We start from the raw sequence: 17,733 nt of genomic DNA, 5'->3' as shown, positions 1-17,733 counted from the left end.
TCTCAAAATAAGTTTAAGAAAAACCCTATCAAGCTAAGGAATCAAGCAAATATGTTGTCTTTAAATGTTGATTCATGCTACTCGAAGTAGAACTCAATGTGAATAGTTCTCAGGCAAAACAATCCCTTAAATTAGACTATAGGATATACTTTTGTGTTGGACGTACTTCTACATGCAAATGTACTATTTATGGGTTCTATTATATTATTTTAACTTTTATTTACAGTATTTTCAAGAAAAAGTTTTCAGTTTCAGTAAAATAAATAGATTCCAAACAGACTCTTAGTTTATTCTCATGCTTTTTTTTTTACTTAAAAAAAAAGAAAAAAAGAAAAAGAGAAGTTTATTCTCATGTTTTTGCCTTGCACACGTGCATGTGTTTGTATTGATGGCTGTCTATTGGGCTGAGTACAGCTTTGATTCATTACAAGAAGATTCAAAAAAATCAACATGCCTCATCCATTTCTCCATAAAGCTGGCAAAACAAAACTCAAAAAAACAAAAAGAGAAGGTAAAAAAAAAAAAAAAAAACCTGCTAGCACAAAATATGGCTTTTTGGTTATAATTTAATAAGTGACAAAATAAATGTACTCTCAAGTCTCATCGCATGCCTGGCATGAACAGGAAGGGACACACAGATCCATAATTTTCCAACATATATACCTGCTTATGGTCTAGAGGGAAAATGATTTGAAATGCGGAGCATGCAGTCATTATTTCTCAAAAAAAGAAAAAAAAGAAAAGAAAAAGAAAGAGTAACCTATTCCTATTCATCAAAAAAACCATTTACCATGCACTATCAAAGACCAAAATGCACATTCCTAGGCTCCATTGTTGTTTCCCATTGGGGTTTTGAATTCTGATATCTGACAAGTTATTCAGGCGGGGTTGAATCTTTGACCATTCACAAAAATGACAAATCCCATAACTTCCGGGTCAACCCGCACCCGGGTCCGACCCAATAACTCAAAACAATAAAATTGGAAATTAAAAAAAAAAACCAAATGAAATATTAAAAAACTAAATAAAAAAGCTTTTAAAAATTAAATAATTAAAGGCTCTGTGTTTTTTAGTTTCACAGTACCAAGATTTTACACTATCATTCACAAACCCACAACTTCCGGGTCAACCCGCACCCGGGTCCGACCCAATAACTCAATTCAATAAAATTGGAAAAAAAAGAAAAAAAACTATATAAAAAAAGGGTTTTTAAAATTATTAATAAAATTAAAAGGCTCTGTGTTTTTTAGTTTGACACCAGCAAGATTTTAAAATCGTTGGATAAGAGTAAGACCTCTTCTTATTACACAATACACACCAACTTCTCAGATTTCTTGTGGTTTCGATTCTTTTTAGGGTTTCAAAAATTTCACTCAGGTAACCATTTCTCTCTCTCTCTCTCTTTTAATTTTTTGTTCTTTTGTTTATTTTTATAATGCTCTGTTTGGTTGCTGAGAAAATGTAGCTAAAGAATAGAGAATAAGGCGAGAAAATGTGTTATTTTCTTTCTTGGTGACTTTAGATAGCAAATTATGTAACTCAAATGAGTTGAGTGGAGGTTTTTGGGTTTGGTTTTGTTGAATTTTTTTCATTTCCAGAGAAACCAAGAGTCAGAGAAAACGTAGGATTTGAAAACTGCATTTTCGTTTATTTTCCTTCGTTTTCTTGGCTAACAAACTGTGGGTTTTTGCTTTAGTGGGTTAGTTTGTGGTTATTTAGTTTGTTATTGTTGGTGTTTGTGAAGTTGTTATGGGATAATTCACGGAAAATTTTGAATCTTGGAATGTAGGTGTTACTTTGAAACCCTAATTTTTGGAAAGTTGGGGTTTTTTTTAAGTGCTGAAGTGATGGGTGATGAAGAGGGAACGAGCAATGGTGGTGGTACAGAAGGCACTGAAGGGTTTCACTACTTGAAAAGTGAAGCAATGAATAATGGGATTTCAATTGGTATTGGGAATGATGGTGGTGAGTGTAGCTCCGGTGGGAGTGAGGGTTTACGAACTTACAAGAGGCGGAGGCATGGAAGGTCGAGTGCAGATAGCAAAGATCAGGATGATGAGAGAGTTTGTGTGGAAGCTGCAAGTCATTTAGCAGCACAGGTTTTTGCTCAATCTCTTTCTTTTTGTTGCATGTTATACTTTCAATTGCAAGATGGGTTTGCCATGTTATTCCATTTTGAGCAGTTGTAAATAGTTATGAGTTTCAAGGTTTAAAGTTTGTGTTGTAATAGGATGAATTGCTTCTGAAACAAGTTAAAATGCTTTTAATCTTTAATTTGAGGAAAAATCAGCACGGGTAATAGGCTGTTGGAAAAAGCACAGGACCTGTTAACTATATAGATTTAATTATAACAAAAGGGAAGCATAGCTCTTTAACTATGAAGAAATATTTTAATAGTTGAGTTCTCAAATATAAAAGATTAGGGTTGAGAGAGAGATATGACAAGATTATACGAATACCTTTTCGCTAATATAAAATTAACAAGGGTGAGCTTCACTAATCTTTCCTATGAAATACGCATCAAACATGCCTGGCTTGTAAGATTGTCACTAAAATGAGGCACGAGAAAACAGTGTTGTAACAATTCCACCCAATTGTTCATTTGAGTGAACATAGAGAGTGAGTCTGTTATCTCATGAACAAATCCACAATAAAGTGACAATAAACCTCAATATGTTTGTTTGCCATAGCATCTGCATAGGAGTAGAAACATCAATACACAAGTCATGAAGGACAGAAGGAGAGAGCAAGTCCATGATATCTCGAAAGTAGTATGAGCCATAGCTTGATATTCAGCTTCAACATTAGAATGGGTGACGGAATTTTGCTTTTTACTGCGTTGGTAACAAGATTACCTCTTAACAAAGTATAATAGCTAGAAGTGGACCATTAATCAAAATGACCACCAATCTAGTTAGCATCATTAAAACTTGCCACAGATAGAGAAGTAGAAGGCTTGCACAACCATCCTTTTCTAGGTGTACCCTTCAGTTAATTAAAGATACTACAATAGCTTCGTAGTGAGGCTGACGTGGAACATGCATATGTTGACTAACCATTCCAATTTCATAGGTAATGTTAGGATGAGTAATAATAAGGTAAATTAATTTCACCACCATTTCTTGGTATTGACCAACATCATTAAATGGTTCACCACACCATTAAGTTTAATAGCGGAGTCCATAAGAGTAAGCACCCAAGAAACAACTATCAGACATAAGATCAAGAACGTATTTCTGTTTAGACAAAAATATATCATGAGAATAACAAGCAAATTCAATCCCAAGAAAATAACAGTGAGCTCAAAACTCCGACGAAAATTGACTGGTTATAGGCTTATATCTCTATAAGCATACATGCATCCATTTTTATCTTTCTTTTTTGGTTCTTTTTTTTTTTTTTTTGGTTATTAAAGATTTGTCAAGCTAGACCCCACAACATACCACATTCAAAATGGCAGTGGGAAGAAATTTTAATATTGCATGTTAAATCCAATTGTGAAAAGTTTTGTTATATAATGTACTAGAAGTAATGGTTTAAAAACATAACTATTCAAAGCATCTGAAAATGGATACGTTCAAGATTTTTAGGTTGGACAAGGGTTCAATCAGAGGTCGAATTGTGATGGCGTCATAATTAATTTATTGATTTATTAAAATACAAATAATGGTATTAAATTTGTAAAAATTAGTGAAATTGACCAAAAAGTATCTAAAGAAATTTAAACAATTTTCAAATGAATCTTCAAGATTTTTATAAGTTTAATAGAAAATAATAAAGCATACAAAAAATATTTTGTTTAGTAATCCTTCAAGTAGAAAGCATTTTAATTTAAAATAAAGCCATTTAAAATTTAAGTCATTAAACAGCACATTCACATGCAAAAGCACGACTGTGAATCACAATAAATTTAGCAAATGAAAGAATTCAATGATATTAAATTATTAATACATTAAGGAAGAGTGACAACACAAAGGAAGGTTCCTTGATGGTTGTCTTGCCCGCCATAAATTGGGGGGTTTTTTTTTTGTTGGGGGGGGGGGCAGGAGAAGGGTCTTGGGGCTCAAAACCCCACATCTTTTCTTTCTCATTTTTTTTTTTCAAGAAAATAACACTCCCTTGACCCAGTTGAACCGTCAAACAGTTTAGCGGTTCTCTGGTTCCATCAGCAATTTAGGGGGTTCAACTAATTTTAAACGCACAGTTTCTTATGCAAAAAACTGGATTCTACTTCGGTTTATAATTGAGCTGGCCGGTCTGGTCTGGGTTTTAAGGTCATGACTAAAAGTACGTTTAATTGAAACGTGGGGAAGACACATACACTCATTCAAGTTAGTTTTGAACTTTTGATGCCGCTAATTTGAATCTCCCCATCCCTTGCTCCTTGGGACCAAAACTTATAAAAAATATGGTACAAAAATATATGTTCTTGTTTGATGTGTGTCCTTGACATTTATCAGGTAGTGACCTTACAACACTATGCAATATTATTAACCAAAATGATGAATTCATGCCCAAGGTTTTCTAATTGACTCTTCATTCGACTGGTTGATTCACCTATCATTAATTATAGCAAATCTTTGTTTTGTTGTGGTCATTTGTCTTTTGGCTACTTGATGGTTACATGTGCAGAGAATCTGTGTGGTTATACATTTCTTAAACATGTGACTTCATACATTCATACCTTGGCATACATAAGAGAATCCTTGTATGGTGCAATTGAATATTTGCTGTTATAGTGGGATGTCTGGCACTCTGGCTGCATCTCTGTGTTTGGTGGTAATGAAAACACAATCAGGTCATCTGAAATTGCCTGTGTTGTTTTATCAAGTCTGAAATTATCAATGACTTGAAATAGGGAATTAAATTACTGTTTTCTTTCATTAAATATCATAAACATAGAAAAAGCAACCAAGTGTTTCTTGTTTCTCTATGGTTATATTTTCTCCCTCCTTTGAACTCTCAAGCATTCTGTTTGTAATGATGTTTATTGGTTCTTGTTCTTTACCCAATCTATATTTGAAATTTTGCAGACTGTAAAAGAACGTTGTGGCATGGTTAAAGGCAGTAATTCTAGTGAGCAAGTCTGTCTTCCTATGAATGGCTCAGATGATTGTTCGCAGAGGCACTGTAGAAATGTTGTATTGGAACGGATATATCAGTCATTAAGTGATGATGAAGGTGGTATACAGGGGTGCATTCGGGAGGCGCTTGTAACTAATCGTGAAATTGATTGTATGATGACAGTTAAGGTTTATACTGCAGCCATAGTTGCATTGGTTCAACTGAAATTAGTCACCATTTCTAATTATTACTAAGTTCCTTTTGATTGTTATTTTGCAGGAATCTGACCATTGTAATGAAGATAGGTGCAAACATTCACAAACTGGGTGGATATCTGATGGATCTCAGAAAGCAGCTAATGGCCATCCGGGCATTATATCTAGTGGATATATAAACGAAACAGATCATTATACTATAACCGGGAAGTGTCAGCAAGCTTTTTTGAATGTTTTAATTTCAGACAAGTTCAGCACACTCTGCAAGCTAATATTTGAGAATTTCCAAGGCATCAAAGCTGACCTTTTTGACTTAAGTACCATAAACATAAGAATGAAAGAGGGAGCTTATGAACGTTCACCCATGCTTTTCTCTTCAGATATTCAACAGGTAATTTTGAGTTTTATAATGTGTTAATTGCTTATTTTTACTCTTTTATTTATCTTTATATGGTCTTGCTTACTCTTTTGATGTTAGTAATAGTGTTAGTGTTTTGCTGCATTTTTATTTATTATAAGTATTAAGTTTTGTTAGAATAATCTAGAATGCACCAAGTACATAGGATATTGGTGTTTGAGGTTTTTTTTTTTTTTTTTTGGTATTAAAAAATTAAAGTTTGGAAAGAACTTTAAAAATCCTTTTTTTCACATGCATAAAGACATGGACATCACCCTTTTATAATTTTTTAGTTTCTTTACAATCCAATTCCACTTGTTTACATTTATTCATGTGAATTATGATCCTGATAATTTATCCGAACAAATCTGATGCTGAGTCTAACCCCCTGCCTTGGATACAAAAGAATAGAAATTTGGATCATCCCTTCACAAGAATCTATGAGATTGAAACACAACTGGTAATGCCTATGCACATATCATATCATATTTGTATCTGTATTGGTGCTTCCTAGAGTCCATTCATAAGCTCTTCATGTTTGGTAGTTTCTGGACTTTATGGTTCTTACATTTGAGTGGACTATATTTATAAATATAGAGGAATAGTGTCGTTCTAAAACTGCTTCTGTAAATCTAAATAATACTTTAGGAATCTTATGGAAAATTTTGTTTTATTAATTATGAGATTTGGCTAAAATTCATGGAGAACTGAATTGTTGAAGATGTTGGATCTTTACCTTTGGGAGTCAATTGCTGATATCATGAAGCTGATGAAAGATAAATGGAGGGGGAAAAATGCAATGAAAATTAAGATGGGCTTCTCTTTGATGATTTCACAAATAGTAGGTGTACATATAAATGGGGAACTAACAAAAGTTGTATGAGAAATTGTTTCTCTAGATAGGTTTATCTACATATATATCAGATTGCTGTTGAAATTTAAGTTTAGATGAGGGATTTCTTGAGCAAAGCTGTGGCTTCGGTGTCCTTCATTTTGGACATCATGAAATTTCTAGTGCATGCTTATGCAAGGCCTTGATAAAATTTTGAACCATTTTTAACCAGGCAAGTTTGACTAATGATGGAAGAAGCTTCTTGTGATACTGAAAATAATTTATGCTCTCTTACTGACTAAATTCTGCTTTGCTAACTAAAACACATTATAGTGACTTTTCTTACAAGATGATGTCCGGAGGTTTTTTATTGTGCAAATCATACTATCTGTGCAAATCTTGTTTTACTCATTTCTTAATGATGCATGTATCTTGAATCTTTTGAATTTATGATAACGAACTCCTTTTTAATTTCATAGGACCATCTTGATAGTGTCAACACTTTTTAGAGATCAGTTGTAGTGCAAACTATCTAAGCTTTTTTATTTATTTATTAATAAAATAAAAAAATTGATAATTGCACAGTGCACACACATGTAGTGGATCTTTAATCCTCAACTTTGCCCTCTACCTTGATCTCACAAGAGTCGGGGGTTTCTTTTGAGCTAGTGCTCATTGGCATGCAAGCCACCTACCTAAACATTGTGATATATGTATGTATGTGTGTGTGGAGGGGGCTTGGGGGGCAGGGAATCAAGATTCGGGAACTTAACAAGGAGAAGGCAGTTTAGTCATTTTAGTGATGATGTGCATAGCATGTGACTGTTAAAGTTAATGTTCCTTTGATCAGTAGGGTGAAAATTACTAAATTTGTCCCAATGGGGGTGTTGATGTCAAGTTTTTATAGTTGACAGTGTAAAGTGCTAGCACCCCCATAGTTTTAGGGTGGATTTGTATAATCAACCCTAAAATCTTTTATTTTATTTTATTTTAGATAAGAATCAACCCTAAAATCTTTTTTGATGTGTTGTGTTGCATTGATTGGTCATGTCTCACTGCAAGGAAACTTGAGATCCAGGTCATGATCACGTGCAATGTAGAAGCTACCGTGCAACATAAGCAATGTTTAGTGTCTAGCTTAAGGACATCCACTTGTTCCATGAGGATGATTCCATTTCTTTTTGTCATTGGACATGCCATAAATCTGAACAAATACTTTTTAGGTATGGAGAAAGCTACAAGGGGTTGGAACTGAAATTGTTTCTCTTGCAAAGAGCCTCTCAGACATGTCAAGGACTTCCTATCATGAACAGGTGAGAAAAACCAACTTGCAAATATTGCTGTGCCACTCCAAGTGCCTTACATTAAAGATATATAATAGATTTTTTATTTTGAGTTTGTGAATTATGTTATGGTTTGCTCGTATTCTTTTATCTCAACTCAGTTTTTTAACTTTGTACTCCAAGGTGGGAGGATTGGTACACAGCACATATGAAGATGGAAAACATGAGGTAAGGGAGTTCATATATTAAATTGTAGTACTATTACTCTATTTACTGTAATCAGCATTAGGAATAATTTGATCTCTGAATTCAGATGGATGTTAGAATTACTAATCTTGATAGTTTAGGTTGCATTTGGTTCCCTGAACAAGTTATATTTAGGAAATATTTTGGAAAACTTCCAGTGCTCTCATGTTTGTTCTACTATTGCTATTGAAGTAATGTGTTCTATAGAGCTGATTGCAAGCACGTAGCATATCGCTGTTCATTGCTTTTTTCTCTTCTTTTGTAATCTTTGACATGCTTTGTGCTTCTTTGCATAAAGTAGTTTTTAGAATATACATCTTTCTTCCTCTGATTTCCTTCCCTATTATATGAATTTGGTTTGTCTGTGTAAATCTCTCATTTTTGGTGATAAATCCTGTCTTTTCTGTACTCTTCGAGTTATATCCAAATTTCAGTATTATGTAGGCTATTAAGAAATGGTTTTATGCAGAATGTTGTGATGGAATTTTGTGCAATTGGAGAATTCTGAAACCATATCCTAGTTAGTTGGATAAGTTCTTCATTTGTGCTAAATGCATTTTTTGGATAATAGGGTTAGGAACTTAAGATTTTTCTCAAAACGTTAAGCTGGTATTGAGTAATATTTTATTTTATTTTTTTTACTGCAAAACAGTTTTTCCCCCGGGAATCTGACTCACACACTAAACCGGAGCAAACAGAAGATTGTGGAGTGTACAAAGTTTGCACTTGTAGGCGTTGCGGAGGTAAGGCAGATGGAAGGAATTGTTTAGTATGTGATTCGTGTGAGGAGATGTACCATATGTCCTGCATTGAGCCTGCTGTGATAGAGATTCCCCACAGAAGCTGGTATTGTGCCGGTTGCACTGCTAGGGGTTTCGGATCACCCCATGAAGATTGTGTGGTGTGTGAGAGGTTGAATGCCCCCAAGACCCCAAGTAATGGATATGATGATGGAATTTCACCTACAAATGAAGAAACGCCTATTGAATTGGAAGAGAATTCAAATTGTAGTATTGATGATGGGCTTCAACTATCAAAAAGTGGCAAAAACTTTGACCCCTGTAAAATTTGTGGAAGCAAGATAGTGGATGGTGAAAAGTTGAAGACTTGTAGCCACTCCGAATGTCCAAATAAATACTACCATTCGAGGTGCCTGACAAATAAGCAATTAAAATCATATGGTCCCTGTTGGTACTGCCCATCTTGTCTGTGCAGAGTTTGCCTCATGGATCAGGATGATGAAAAGATTGTTTTATGTGATGGGTGTGATCATGCATATCACATCTATTGCATGAAACCACCGCGCACAATGATTCCAAAGGGGAAATGGTTTTGCAGAAAATGTGATATAGGGATCCAGGCAATACGAAAGGCGAAAAGAGCATATGAGACTTTAGAGAAGAAACAGAAAGAGAGAAGGGATGGGAGTTTAAGGGCATTTGAAAACCTTGGAAAGAAATGGAATTGTAAACGCGAAGAGGGATCAGAAAAAATGGACATGCTTCTAACTGCAGCCCACACTCTAAACTATGAAGAGAACTTGGCTGCTGTTCAGACGGACTTACCAAAAGGATGACATTTTCTGCAGAGGACAACATTTGAATTTAATGGTTTGGTCAAGTAGTGTTTTTGATTTTGTACTTGTATCCCCCAATGCCAAAAATATTATTTTTGCCGCACTGTTTACATATTTTGGTAGGTTGTAAACGGATAGACTTCGCTGACTTTTGGAAACATAACTTGGGGAAGATATGATTCTTAAGGTTGTATATTGCTAGTCAGCAGCTCCAGAAACTATTATATGTAGCCTTGACCCTGCTAAAGTGAACAGGATTATGACACCAGTTTAGTTGGAGAGTTTTGAGAGGCTCTGTTAAATTTGCTGCTCTGTACTTCAGTAAATATTTTTGAGGGGATATTGGAAGCTAATGTTTCTCAGTTTTGTTGTAAAATGAATTGTCCGAAGAACAGTTCATGATATCTGAAGTAAAGGATACTGTTCTTTTGTGTTGTATTTTCATTCTTCAGTATACATTTGGATATTGCTAATGATTTCTGAAGTAAATGATACTGTTCTTCTGTGCTGTATTTTCATTCTTCAGTATAAATTTGGATATTGCACATTGGATTTTTTTTCCCTTCTTAATTTGTATTATTATCCTATGGTATAAAATGATATTTAGGATCATTCATAAATTTGGAATTATCATACTATTGTAATTTTCTTCTGTGTCAATTAGTTCACGGTGCCTCATCCCAAGGGTGATATGAATTTTTGTGAGAAGGGTGCATTAGGTACGGAAAATATTATTGTTTGTGAATGCAAAATTTTGTGTACTAAAAAAACAATGGAGATAAGTCAATAATCTCTTATATTATAGACCCGACAAAGTTGAGGTTTTGTATGTTAGTTACTACATTTTTTAGAACATAATAGATGAATTTGAATATAAGTACGTAGAAATTTATAACTCATAAAGTTCTTTAATGTCTTTTTTTAAGGTTGTAGGTATTTTTTAAAATCTTATAATTACATGTTGGAGTTCCTTCTTATTTTTATTTTTATCGGTAAGTTACATACACCCAACCAATAAGTCTTATAACCTTACAACCTTACCCTCATCGAGTGGAAGTTGCAACTGTTAGGAATAATATTAGAATGATATTTAACTCATTAAATTCTCATTTACTTAAGACTTACAGTATAAGTGGTAGCCTATCAAATTAAAATGTGTTCTGAGTTCTTAATGCTGTTGTTTATTGTATTAAAAGGGTTCCGGTACTGGAGAAACAAAACAACATTCGATTTTAATCTTATATTCCCATTGATGAGCAACACAAATGCACATCACTTTACATTTACAGTTTACCACTAAGCAGCCGAACTAACGCGCCAAGACATGCTTCACCCAAACCACAGCCAAGTCATCTAAACAGCCTACATATAACCAAGCTGAATCTGTAAATTTTCATTCATCAGATATAATAACAAAGCAGCGATTAGAAGACTTGTGTCAAGTGCAAATGCATCCTTCACCTTAGTGCAAGAAAAGAAAAAGGTACGTTATTATGGGCCCAATTTTTTATTTGTTGCTTTAAAGGAACCAATATCCTCTACTTTGGTAAAATGAATTTCTGCGAGTGAGTCTAGGCCTCCAAAGTGAAACTTCACTCAATAATCATATTTTCAATTTGCTTAATTATTCAACATGAAACCATATAAATAGATAGCTTTACAAGATAAACATAACATTTAAATTCAACAGATATCTAATATTTATCAGTTACAAGTAGATAAAATTTATTTAAAAACTAATCTACAAATCTATCCCATCTTGTCTGTTTACCACTTTACCTTACCTAGTCCCAAACTAATAACAAAAATACATTTTTAAAATGATAAAAAAAAAAAACTATGAATAAAAAGTATAATGACAAAGTCTAGCATTATATCATCCTTTAACACACTAGATAATTATCTGCCATCATCAAGTATTGATATGCTGACTTGTTTCCTGATGCTGTCATAACATGTAGAATTGCCACTAACACCATCAACACAATCATCATATGGTTTTTGGAGCAAGTACTCAGTCTCTTCTGAACTCATATTGCCTTTAACCCATGGATGCTTTGTCATTGCTTTCAAGCCCTCTAACTCCATTGCAACTTCTTTCATAGTAGGCCTCTCCTCTCCCTTCACTTTTAAGCATCTCTTAGCTAACATCGCAACTTCATTAAGTTGCTTAGCATTTCCCTCATTCAGCATTCGTTGATCTAGAATTTCAAACAATCGGCTTTCATTCATTGATGAGACAAAATGCATGGCTAAGTTTCTTTCTTCTTCAGGTCTCTCAAAAGAAAGTGCCTTCATTCCAGTTAGCAACTCTGCAAGGAGAACTCCAAAACTATAAACATCGCTTTTTTCAGTCAATTGGCTTGAATGAAAGTATTCTGGGTCCAAGTATCCAAGCGTCCCTTGCACTAGCGTGGTTAACTGTGTATGATCAAGAGGAACTAGCCTTGAAGCTCCAAAATCAGATACCTTAGCTTTGTAATTATCATCTAAGAGTACATTAGTGCTCTTGATATCTCTATGAATGACGGGAGTGGATGCAGCAGAATGCAAATAAGAAAGTGCTCCTGCAGTTTCAACTGCTATTTGTAAACGTAATTGCCATTGCAACGTTGAAGAATGGTCTGTTTTGTGAATGTGATTGAAAAGGGTACCATTGGTAACAAATTCATACACCAACAAAGGAACTTCAGTCTCCAAACAACATCCCAATAACTTTACCACATTTCTATGGTTGATTTGGGAGAGAATAGACACTTCATTAATAAATTGTTCAACTTGGCTTTGATCTATTATTTTGGACTTCTTAATGGCAACTATTTTGTTATCTGGTAATATTCCTTTGTAAACAGTTCCTTGGCCACCTTGGCCTAGGATTCTATTTTCATGGTAATTGTTTGTTGCCTTCTGAAGTTCTTCTTCTGTAAATATTTGAGTTGTTTCAATAGACCCATTGTGCTTAGAAAGTTGTTGTTGTAGTAGAAAGCCACCATTTTGTTTAAAAAACTTCTCTTTGAGCTTGATGAGCTTTCTACGCTTGAGTCCCCAGTATAACCAAGAAATGCCCAAAACTAGAACCAAGAGGCTGACACTGACACCTACACATTTTGCAGCAAATTGAAGCTTTCATACCAAAAAACTAAAGTTCCTACATGCTCATTTTACCTTAGGGTTCTGGGAGAGGTCATGGTAGCCTTACCCCAATTATTTTTGGAGAGGCTGATTTTTGGATTTTAACACTCAATTATATTTGGAGAGGTTAATTTCCGAACTCTCTCATGACTTGTCACTTTTGATGGAAGACACTTGTCATCACACCAAGGCTCGACCTTTATCCCAGACATTACTATTATATAATAAATATGCAAACTTTATGTATCATTCATATGATTAATTAGAAAGCGATCAATATTGCTCACCTAGTGAAATCCTATTAATCAATGGAAACCTCTCAGGGCTTGGTATAAGTTTGCAACCTGTTCCATCCCATTTACCATCGCCATCATATCCCGGTAGCTGACAGGAACAATTATAAGTACCAGGCAAATTGGTGCAGTTTTGGACGCATATGGTGGAATTTAAGCACTCATCAATATCTGGAAAAAAAAAAAAAAATTGACATTAAGAAAAAAAAATCCATCAGTAGCAAAAGTCAACAATAATTCCCAGTAAAATGGCAACCTTGGCAGCCATCCTTAAGGTAAGGATTGCCTTGGTATCCCTTGGAACAATTGCACTGGTAGCCTGGACCATTGTTCGAGTCATGACACTCACTGTTAGCCATGCATGCATAACTTTCAAGACCCTTTTTAGCTTCACTGCAATTTTGATCCCCTATTGCCCAATTTAGCACCATCGGCATCTCAAGACCTCCCTTAAAATTTTGAAGATCTTGTTTAGAAAAGTTGTAAGTACCTTCCTCTGCCACAAAAGCATAGCTGCAATTATTGAATTCCCACACTCTCTCGTGTTGGTAATAGCTCCATACACCGATTTTGAAATCCATTACTCCTCTTGGAATAGCAGTTTCGCAACAGCCAATACCAGAGCAAGACCCCTCAACCACATCACTCGTGCTATCGCATAAAGACAAGCACCCAGTTGTGTAGTCTGTCCCTCTAGAACCATTTATCACAGCATATGTGTCACACCCAATAGCCATGAACTTGTTTCGAGTGTTGGAGATTGGGAATTTTCCCAATCGGAGCGTAGGATGATTGTTGTATACTCTCCCACCAGTTCTGTTGTAGCAATCATGGGCTACAAAGGCATATATGCGCATTTCACCCGAAAGCCATATGTCTGTCACATTTATATTACCACCTGTCAAAAACGCCAAGGGAGGGTTGTATGTGTGATTACAAGTGATGAGAAAGCTATCATTAACGTAGCATCCTTCCCTTGTGCCAAATGGGTATGGAATACTGACATTGCCACAATGGTCTTCACAGCCGTCCTTGGCTAAAGGCAAGGCGTTGGTGTTGACAATTGATGCTTCTACTACCCACAGCAAGGTCAATTGCAAGATTGCCAAGTGCACTAAGGCCATAATTATTTTTGTACGCAATTAGCTAGGTAGACTATGGTACATTTTATAGGCCATGTTTAATTAGTAAGAAGAACGAGTCGTCGATAAAATTATGAGCAGGCCAATCATCAAAGAATATAAAGAGCATATCAAGGTCAACTGTATGCACCTTTCATGTAGTTAAAAAAAATAATTTTAAGGATTTGTTGGAAGGGCTAATCGTAGTTAGTATTTTAGTTGTGATATCTTTGTTATTAAGCATTTATAGTTTATTATGATTAGGTAAACTTATTCTTTACTAGTCAATTCTAATGAAACCAATAAAACTAGACTTCGAATAACACCAAGTTTATGGTTGTTGTCTCTCCTTAAAAAATAAATGGTTTATGGGTGTTATTGTTATTTTTTTTTTTTTAGAAGAAGGGGTTGTTATTTTTTTTATTCTCTCAGTTTTAATTTTATCATTTTCGTTCTTATTAAACTTTTAGCATACATTCCATTTTTTCCGTATGTCCACATTCAGATTGTCGTTAACTTTCAAATTAATGTAATTTTGTATTTTTTTTTTCTAATTTGTACTTGATAAATTACTGACTTTGGGACATTAGACCACCTGTTATAATCTAATATCATGATAAATTACTTATTTTCTTAAAATATATATAAAACCGAAGGCTCTGAAACTCTCACAATTTTCTAAGTCATCACTTTTTTTATTTTCTTTTTATTTTAGGTTTTATATCTTATATATTTATTATTTCTCTTCAATATGTAATTATCTTATCAAGTGTTACAATAGTTTAGTTTAAGTAAAACTCTATTAGATATATGTTTCAAGAGCTTGAAAATTTTACTTCAACTAAAATTCTATAACAAAAATAACCCCTAATGCAAATTAGACTTCTAGCCAAATATAATAACACTCTTCCACTGCCTATACTCTGTCCTATTTAAGAAGTTGCTTGTTTTCTTAAAAGTTTAAACTATTAGGAAATAGTAAATTTTAATGTAAACTACATATTTGGTCTCTAATTTTTAAGCTAAATGTCAATTAGGTCTCTAGTCTTTTAAATGTGTCAAATTAGTTCTTAACCTTTTGGTATTGTGTCAATTTGGTTGGATGAAAAAGCTAACGTGATTAACAGCTAAAATAAAAATGACATGTGTATTGTGCGCCATGTGGAAAAAAAAAGAAGGGAAAACCATTTTATGTTAAAATTAGGATCTCATCCTAAACAATCAAAGTTTCACACCGCTAACCTTCCGCTTAGACCAAAAATTAACAAGTTCCTATTTGGTTGCTGAGAAACTTTAAGAAAAGGAAATAGAAAAGCAATTGAAAAACTTAAAATCAATCCAGAATGAAAATTTTCTTTGCGAAAAGCACATTTTTGTCTCTACATTTTCAGGCGATTCCCATTTTGATCCCTAGATTTTATTTTTATCGCTTTTAGTCCTTATTTTTAAAAACGCGTTCCGTTTTGGTTCCTACCGTCATCTCTGTAACGGAAATATCCTACATGGCGGACGAAATGCACTGTTGGCATATAAAGTGCTTACATGGCCACTAAAATAATAATAAAAAGTTTTAATTAACATTTAAAAACTCCATGTCAGCATTTAAAATGAATTTAAAATCAAAACCATTTTCTTTTTAAGTTTGTCAATTTTAAAAATAAAATAAAATAAAATAAAATATTTTAAAAAATATGAATAGATTTTCTTGCAACTCTCTCTAATCTCAAACTTCCTCCCTCTCACCTCTAATTAAAACCATCTCAGATTCTTACACATCAAACTTCCGTTTCTTGATCTCACTCTCTCTCTCTCAGTACCCCTTGGTCGAAGCTCCCACCGTTCATCTCCTTTAATCATCGCCGCCACCACGGCTATCAAGTTGGTAAGATCCTCCTAGTCAATGGGTTCGGCAAGGTTCACACGTGGTGGGATCGGTAAGGTTCATCGGTGGTGGGTTTGATAAGGTGGTGGGTCAGTTTTTGGGTCGTATGTGGTGTGTGGTATAGGTTTCCAGCAAATCTGAAGGCCCACATTTTCCTCTCCTCCTCACTTTCTCATCTCACCCTCTCTATCTTGGGATTGAATTTGAAGAGGATCTAAAGCCGATCTTGGTTTATTTTATTTGTTTCTGATTTTTGAAAATTTTGAAAAACTTATTTGCTGTATTTGTTGAGAAGGGATATTCTGGGTTTGTGAAATGACTATTTGCTGCGTGTGTTGAGAAGGAATCTTCTGGGTTTGTGGGTTTGTGAAATGACTATTTGTTGTGTGTGTTGAGAAGGGATCTTTTGGATTTGTGAAAGGGAGTTTTTTGGGTTTATGAATGAGAATTTGTTGGGTTTGTGAAAAGGGGATTTTCTGGATTACCAATTAGGAGAGAAAAATGTTCAGATCTTGAGATTCACGTTGCCAAGAAAATGCTTAATTAAATTTTATTTTGTTTAACTGTCATTGATATGAGTTTTGATGTGTTTGGCTCTAAAGAAAGTACAAGAAAGATAGAGAAATGAAAAGAAACTAAGAATTAATTTGCTAAGAATATAAATATGAATAGTCATGTTCTTGGGGAAGAACACAAAAAACATATATGAATATGTTCTTCTGAAGAAAATAATGAAAGGAAAAGAAAATTTTATTTTAATTATTTTATTTAATTTGGTTTTAAAAATCACATGTTTTAGAATTTTGTTTTAATTTTTTTTTGACGTGGCTTTTTTAAATATTTAAATGCTGATGTGGCATTATTTAAATGTTAATTAAAATTTTTTATTATTATTTTAATGGCCATGTAAGTACTTTATATGCCAACAGTGCATTCCGTCCGCCACATAGGATATTTCCGTTATAGAGATGACGGTAGGGACCAAAATGGAATGCGTTTTTAAAAATAAGGACTAAAAGCGGTAAAAATAAAATCTAGGGACCAAAATGAAAATCGCCTGAAAATGTAAGGACGAAAATGTGTTTTTCGCCAATTTTCTATTATTTTCGTTGCAAATTGTAATGAATCAAATATAGGAAATAACATAAACGCAATTCTTTTGTTTATGGTTATTTGACACGAAATTCTTTATAGCTAAGGTTTTGTACCCATTTTGTCTTTATTCATTAGTAACTAGTGAAGAAAATAGTGGAAAGATACTGCCAACTTAAAAAATCTGTTTTTGTATTACCATTGAGCTTCGAAACAAGCAAGCATCAGTCTTAACTAGAGACTTATCCTAGAAGAACTCGAGGCTCCCAAATGACACCGTTGTATTTTTTACACCATATTCCCTGACTTCTCACTAAATTCTAATCATACCCCTAACCTTTACTATCCTCCTCTTGGCTCTCTCCACCTCCATCTCCTATGGTATTGGGAAATTTTTATTTTGAAATGATTGTAGGTCTTTCAGTTGCTTTTCTACTTTCTTTTCCTACGTTGGTTCTTTGCAACTATACAGGTTTTGTTAATTTTTGGTTGATGCGGCACTATGAAATTTGTTTGTTTAGGGTGAGATCCTAATTTTTAACATATATTGGTTTTCTTTTTATTTTATTTAACTTTTATTCTTTTATTTTTATTCTACAT

General features: G+C 34.0%; 2 protein-coding genes across 6 annotated transcripts in view; one reads left to right on the top strand and one right to left on the bottom strand.

The window, feature by feature from the left end:
* Positions 1-1,234: 1,234 nt before the first annotated feature.
* On the top strand, positions 1,235-10,175 carry LOC126700592 (PHD finger protein EHD3). Of its 2 annotated transcripts, none has more exons than XM_050398796.1 (7): positions 1,235-1,377; positions 1,790-2,099; positions 5,034-5,246; positions 5,344-5,670; positions 7,732-7,821; positions 7,975-8,019; positions 8,690-10,175. In XM_050398796.1, the coding sequence occupies exons 2-7, from the start codon at positions 1,848-1,850 to the stop codon at positions 9,611-9,613; spliced, it is 1,851 nt and encodes a 616-aa protein (XP_050254753.1). In that variant the 5' UTR covers positions 1,235-1,377; positions 1,790-1,847; the 3' UTR covers positions 9,614-10,175. The 2 variants fall into 2 exon arrangements, with proteins under 2 accessions (XP_050254753.1, XP_050254752.1); XM_050398795.1 differs by having other exon boundaries at positions 5,034-5,252.
* Positions 10,176-11,278: 1,103 nt separating this feature from the next.
* The window catches only part of LOC126700590 (putative wall-associated receptor kinase-like 16), a 95,412-nt gene continuing 88,957 nt past the window's right edge, over positions 11,279-17,733 (bottom strand). The window contains exons 2-4 of one of the 4 annotated variants that reach the window (XM_050398793.1): positions 13,295-13,528; positions 13,033-13,209; positions 11,279-12,711 (exon numbers count right to left, since the gene is read on the bottom strand). In XM_050398793.1, coding sequence (XP_050254750.1) covers positions 11,513-12,711; positions 13,033-13,209; positions 13,295-13,528 — 1,610 coding nt within the window. In that variant the 3' untranslated portion in view covers positions 11,279-11,512. Of the gene's footprint in view, positions 12,712-13,032; positions 13,210-13,294; positions 14,128-17,733 lie in introns of all 4 variants that reach the window. The other 3 variants (XM_050398794.1, XR_007647249.1, XM_050398792.1) reach the window with 3 other exon arrangements.

The sequence above is a fragment of the Quercus robur genome, chromosome 9 (assembly GCF_932294415.1).
Source record: "Quercus robur chromosome 9, dhQueRobu3.1, whole genome shotgun sequence".
Taxonomy (NCBI): domain Eukaryota; kingdom Viridiplantae; phylum Streptophyta; class Magnoliopsida; order Fagales; family Fagaceae; genus Quercus; species Quercus robur.
This window is presented reverse-complemented; position numbering and strand designations above follow the sequence as displayed.

Excerpts from the sequence above, each read along its gene's own strand:
- LOC126700592 (XM_050398795.1), top strand. The coding sequence starts at position 1,848 with ATGGGTGATGAAGAGGGAACGAGCAATGGTGGTGGTACAGAAGGCACT. Across the intron at positions 2,100-5,033 it reads CAAGTCATTTAGCAGCACAG|ACTGTAAAAGAACGTTGTGG; the intron begins GTTTTTGCTCAA and ends GAAATTTTGCAG. Across the intron at positions 7,822-7,974 it reads GGACTTCCTATCATGAACAG|GTGGGAGGATTGGTACACAG; the intron begins GTGAGAAAAACC and ends TTGTACTCCAAG.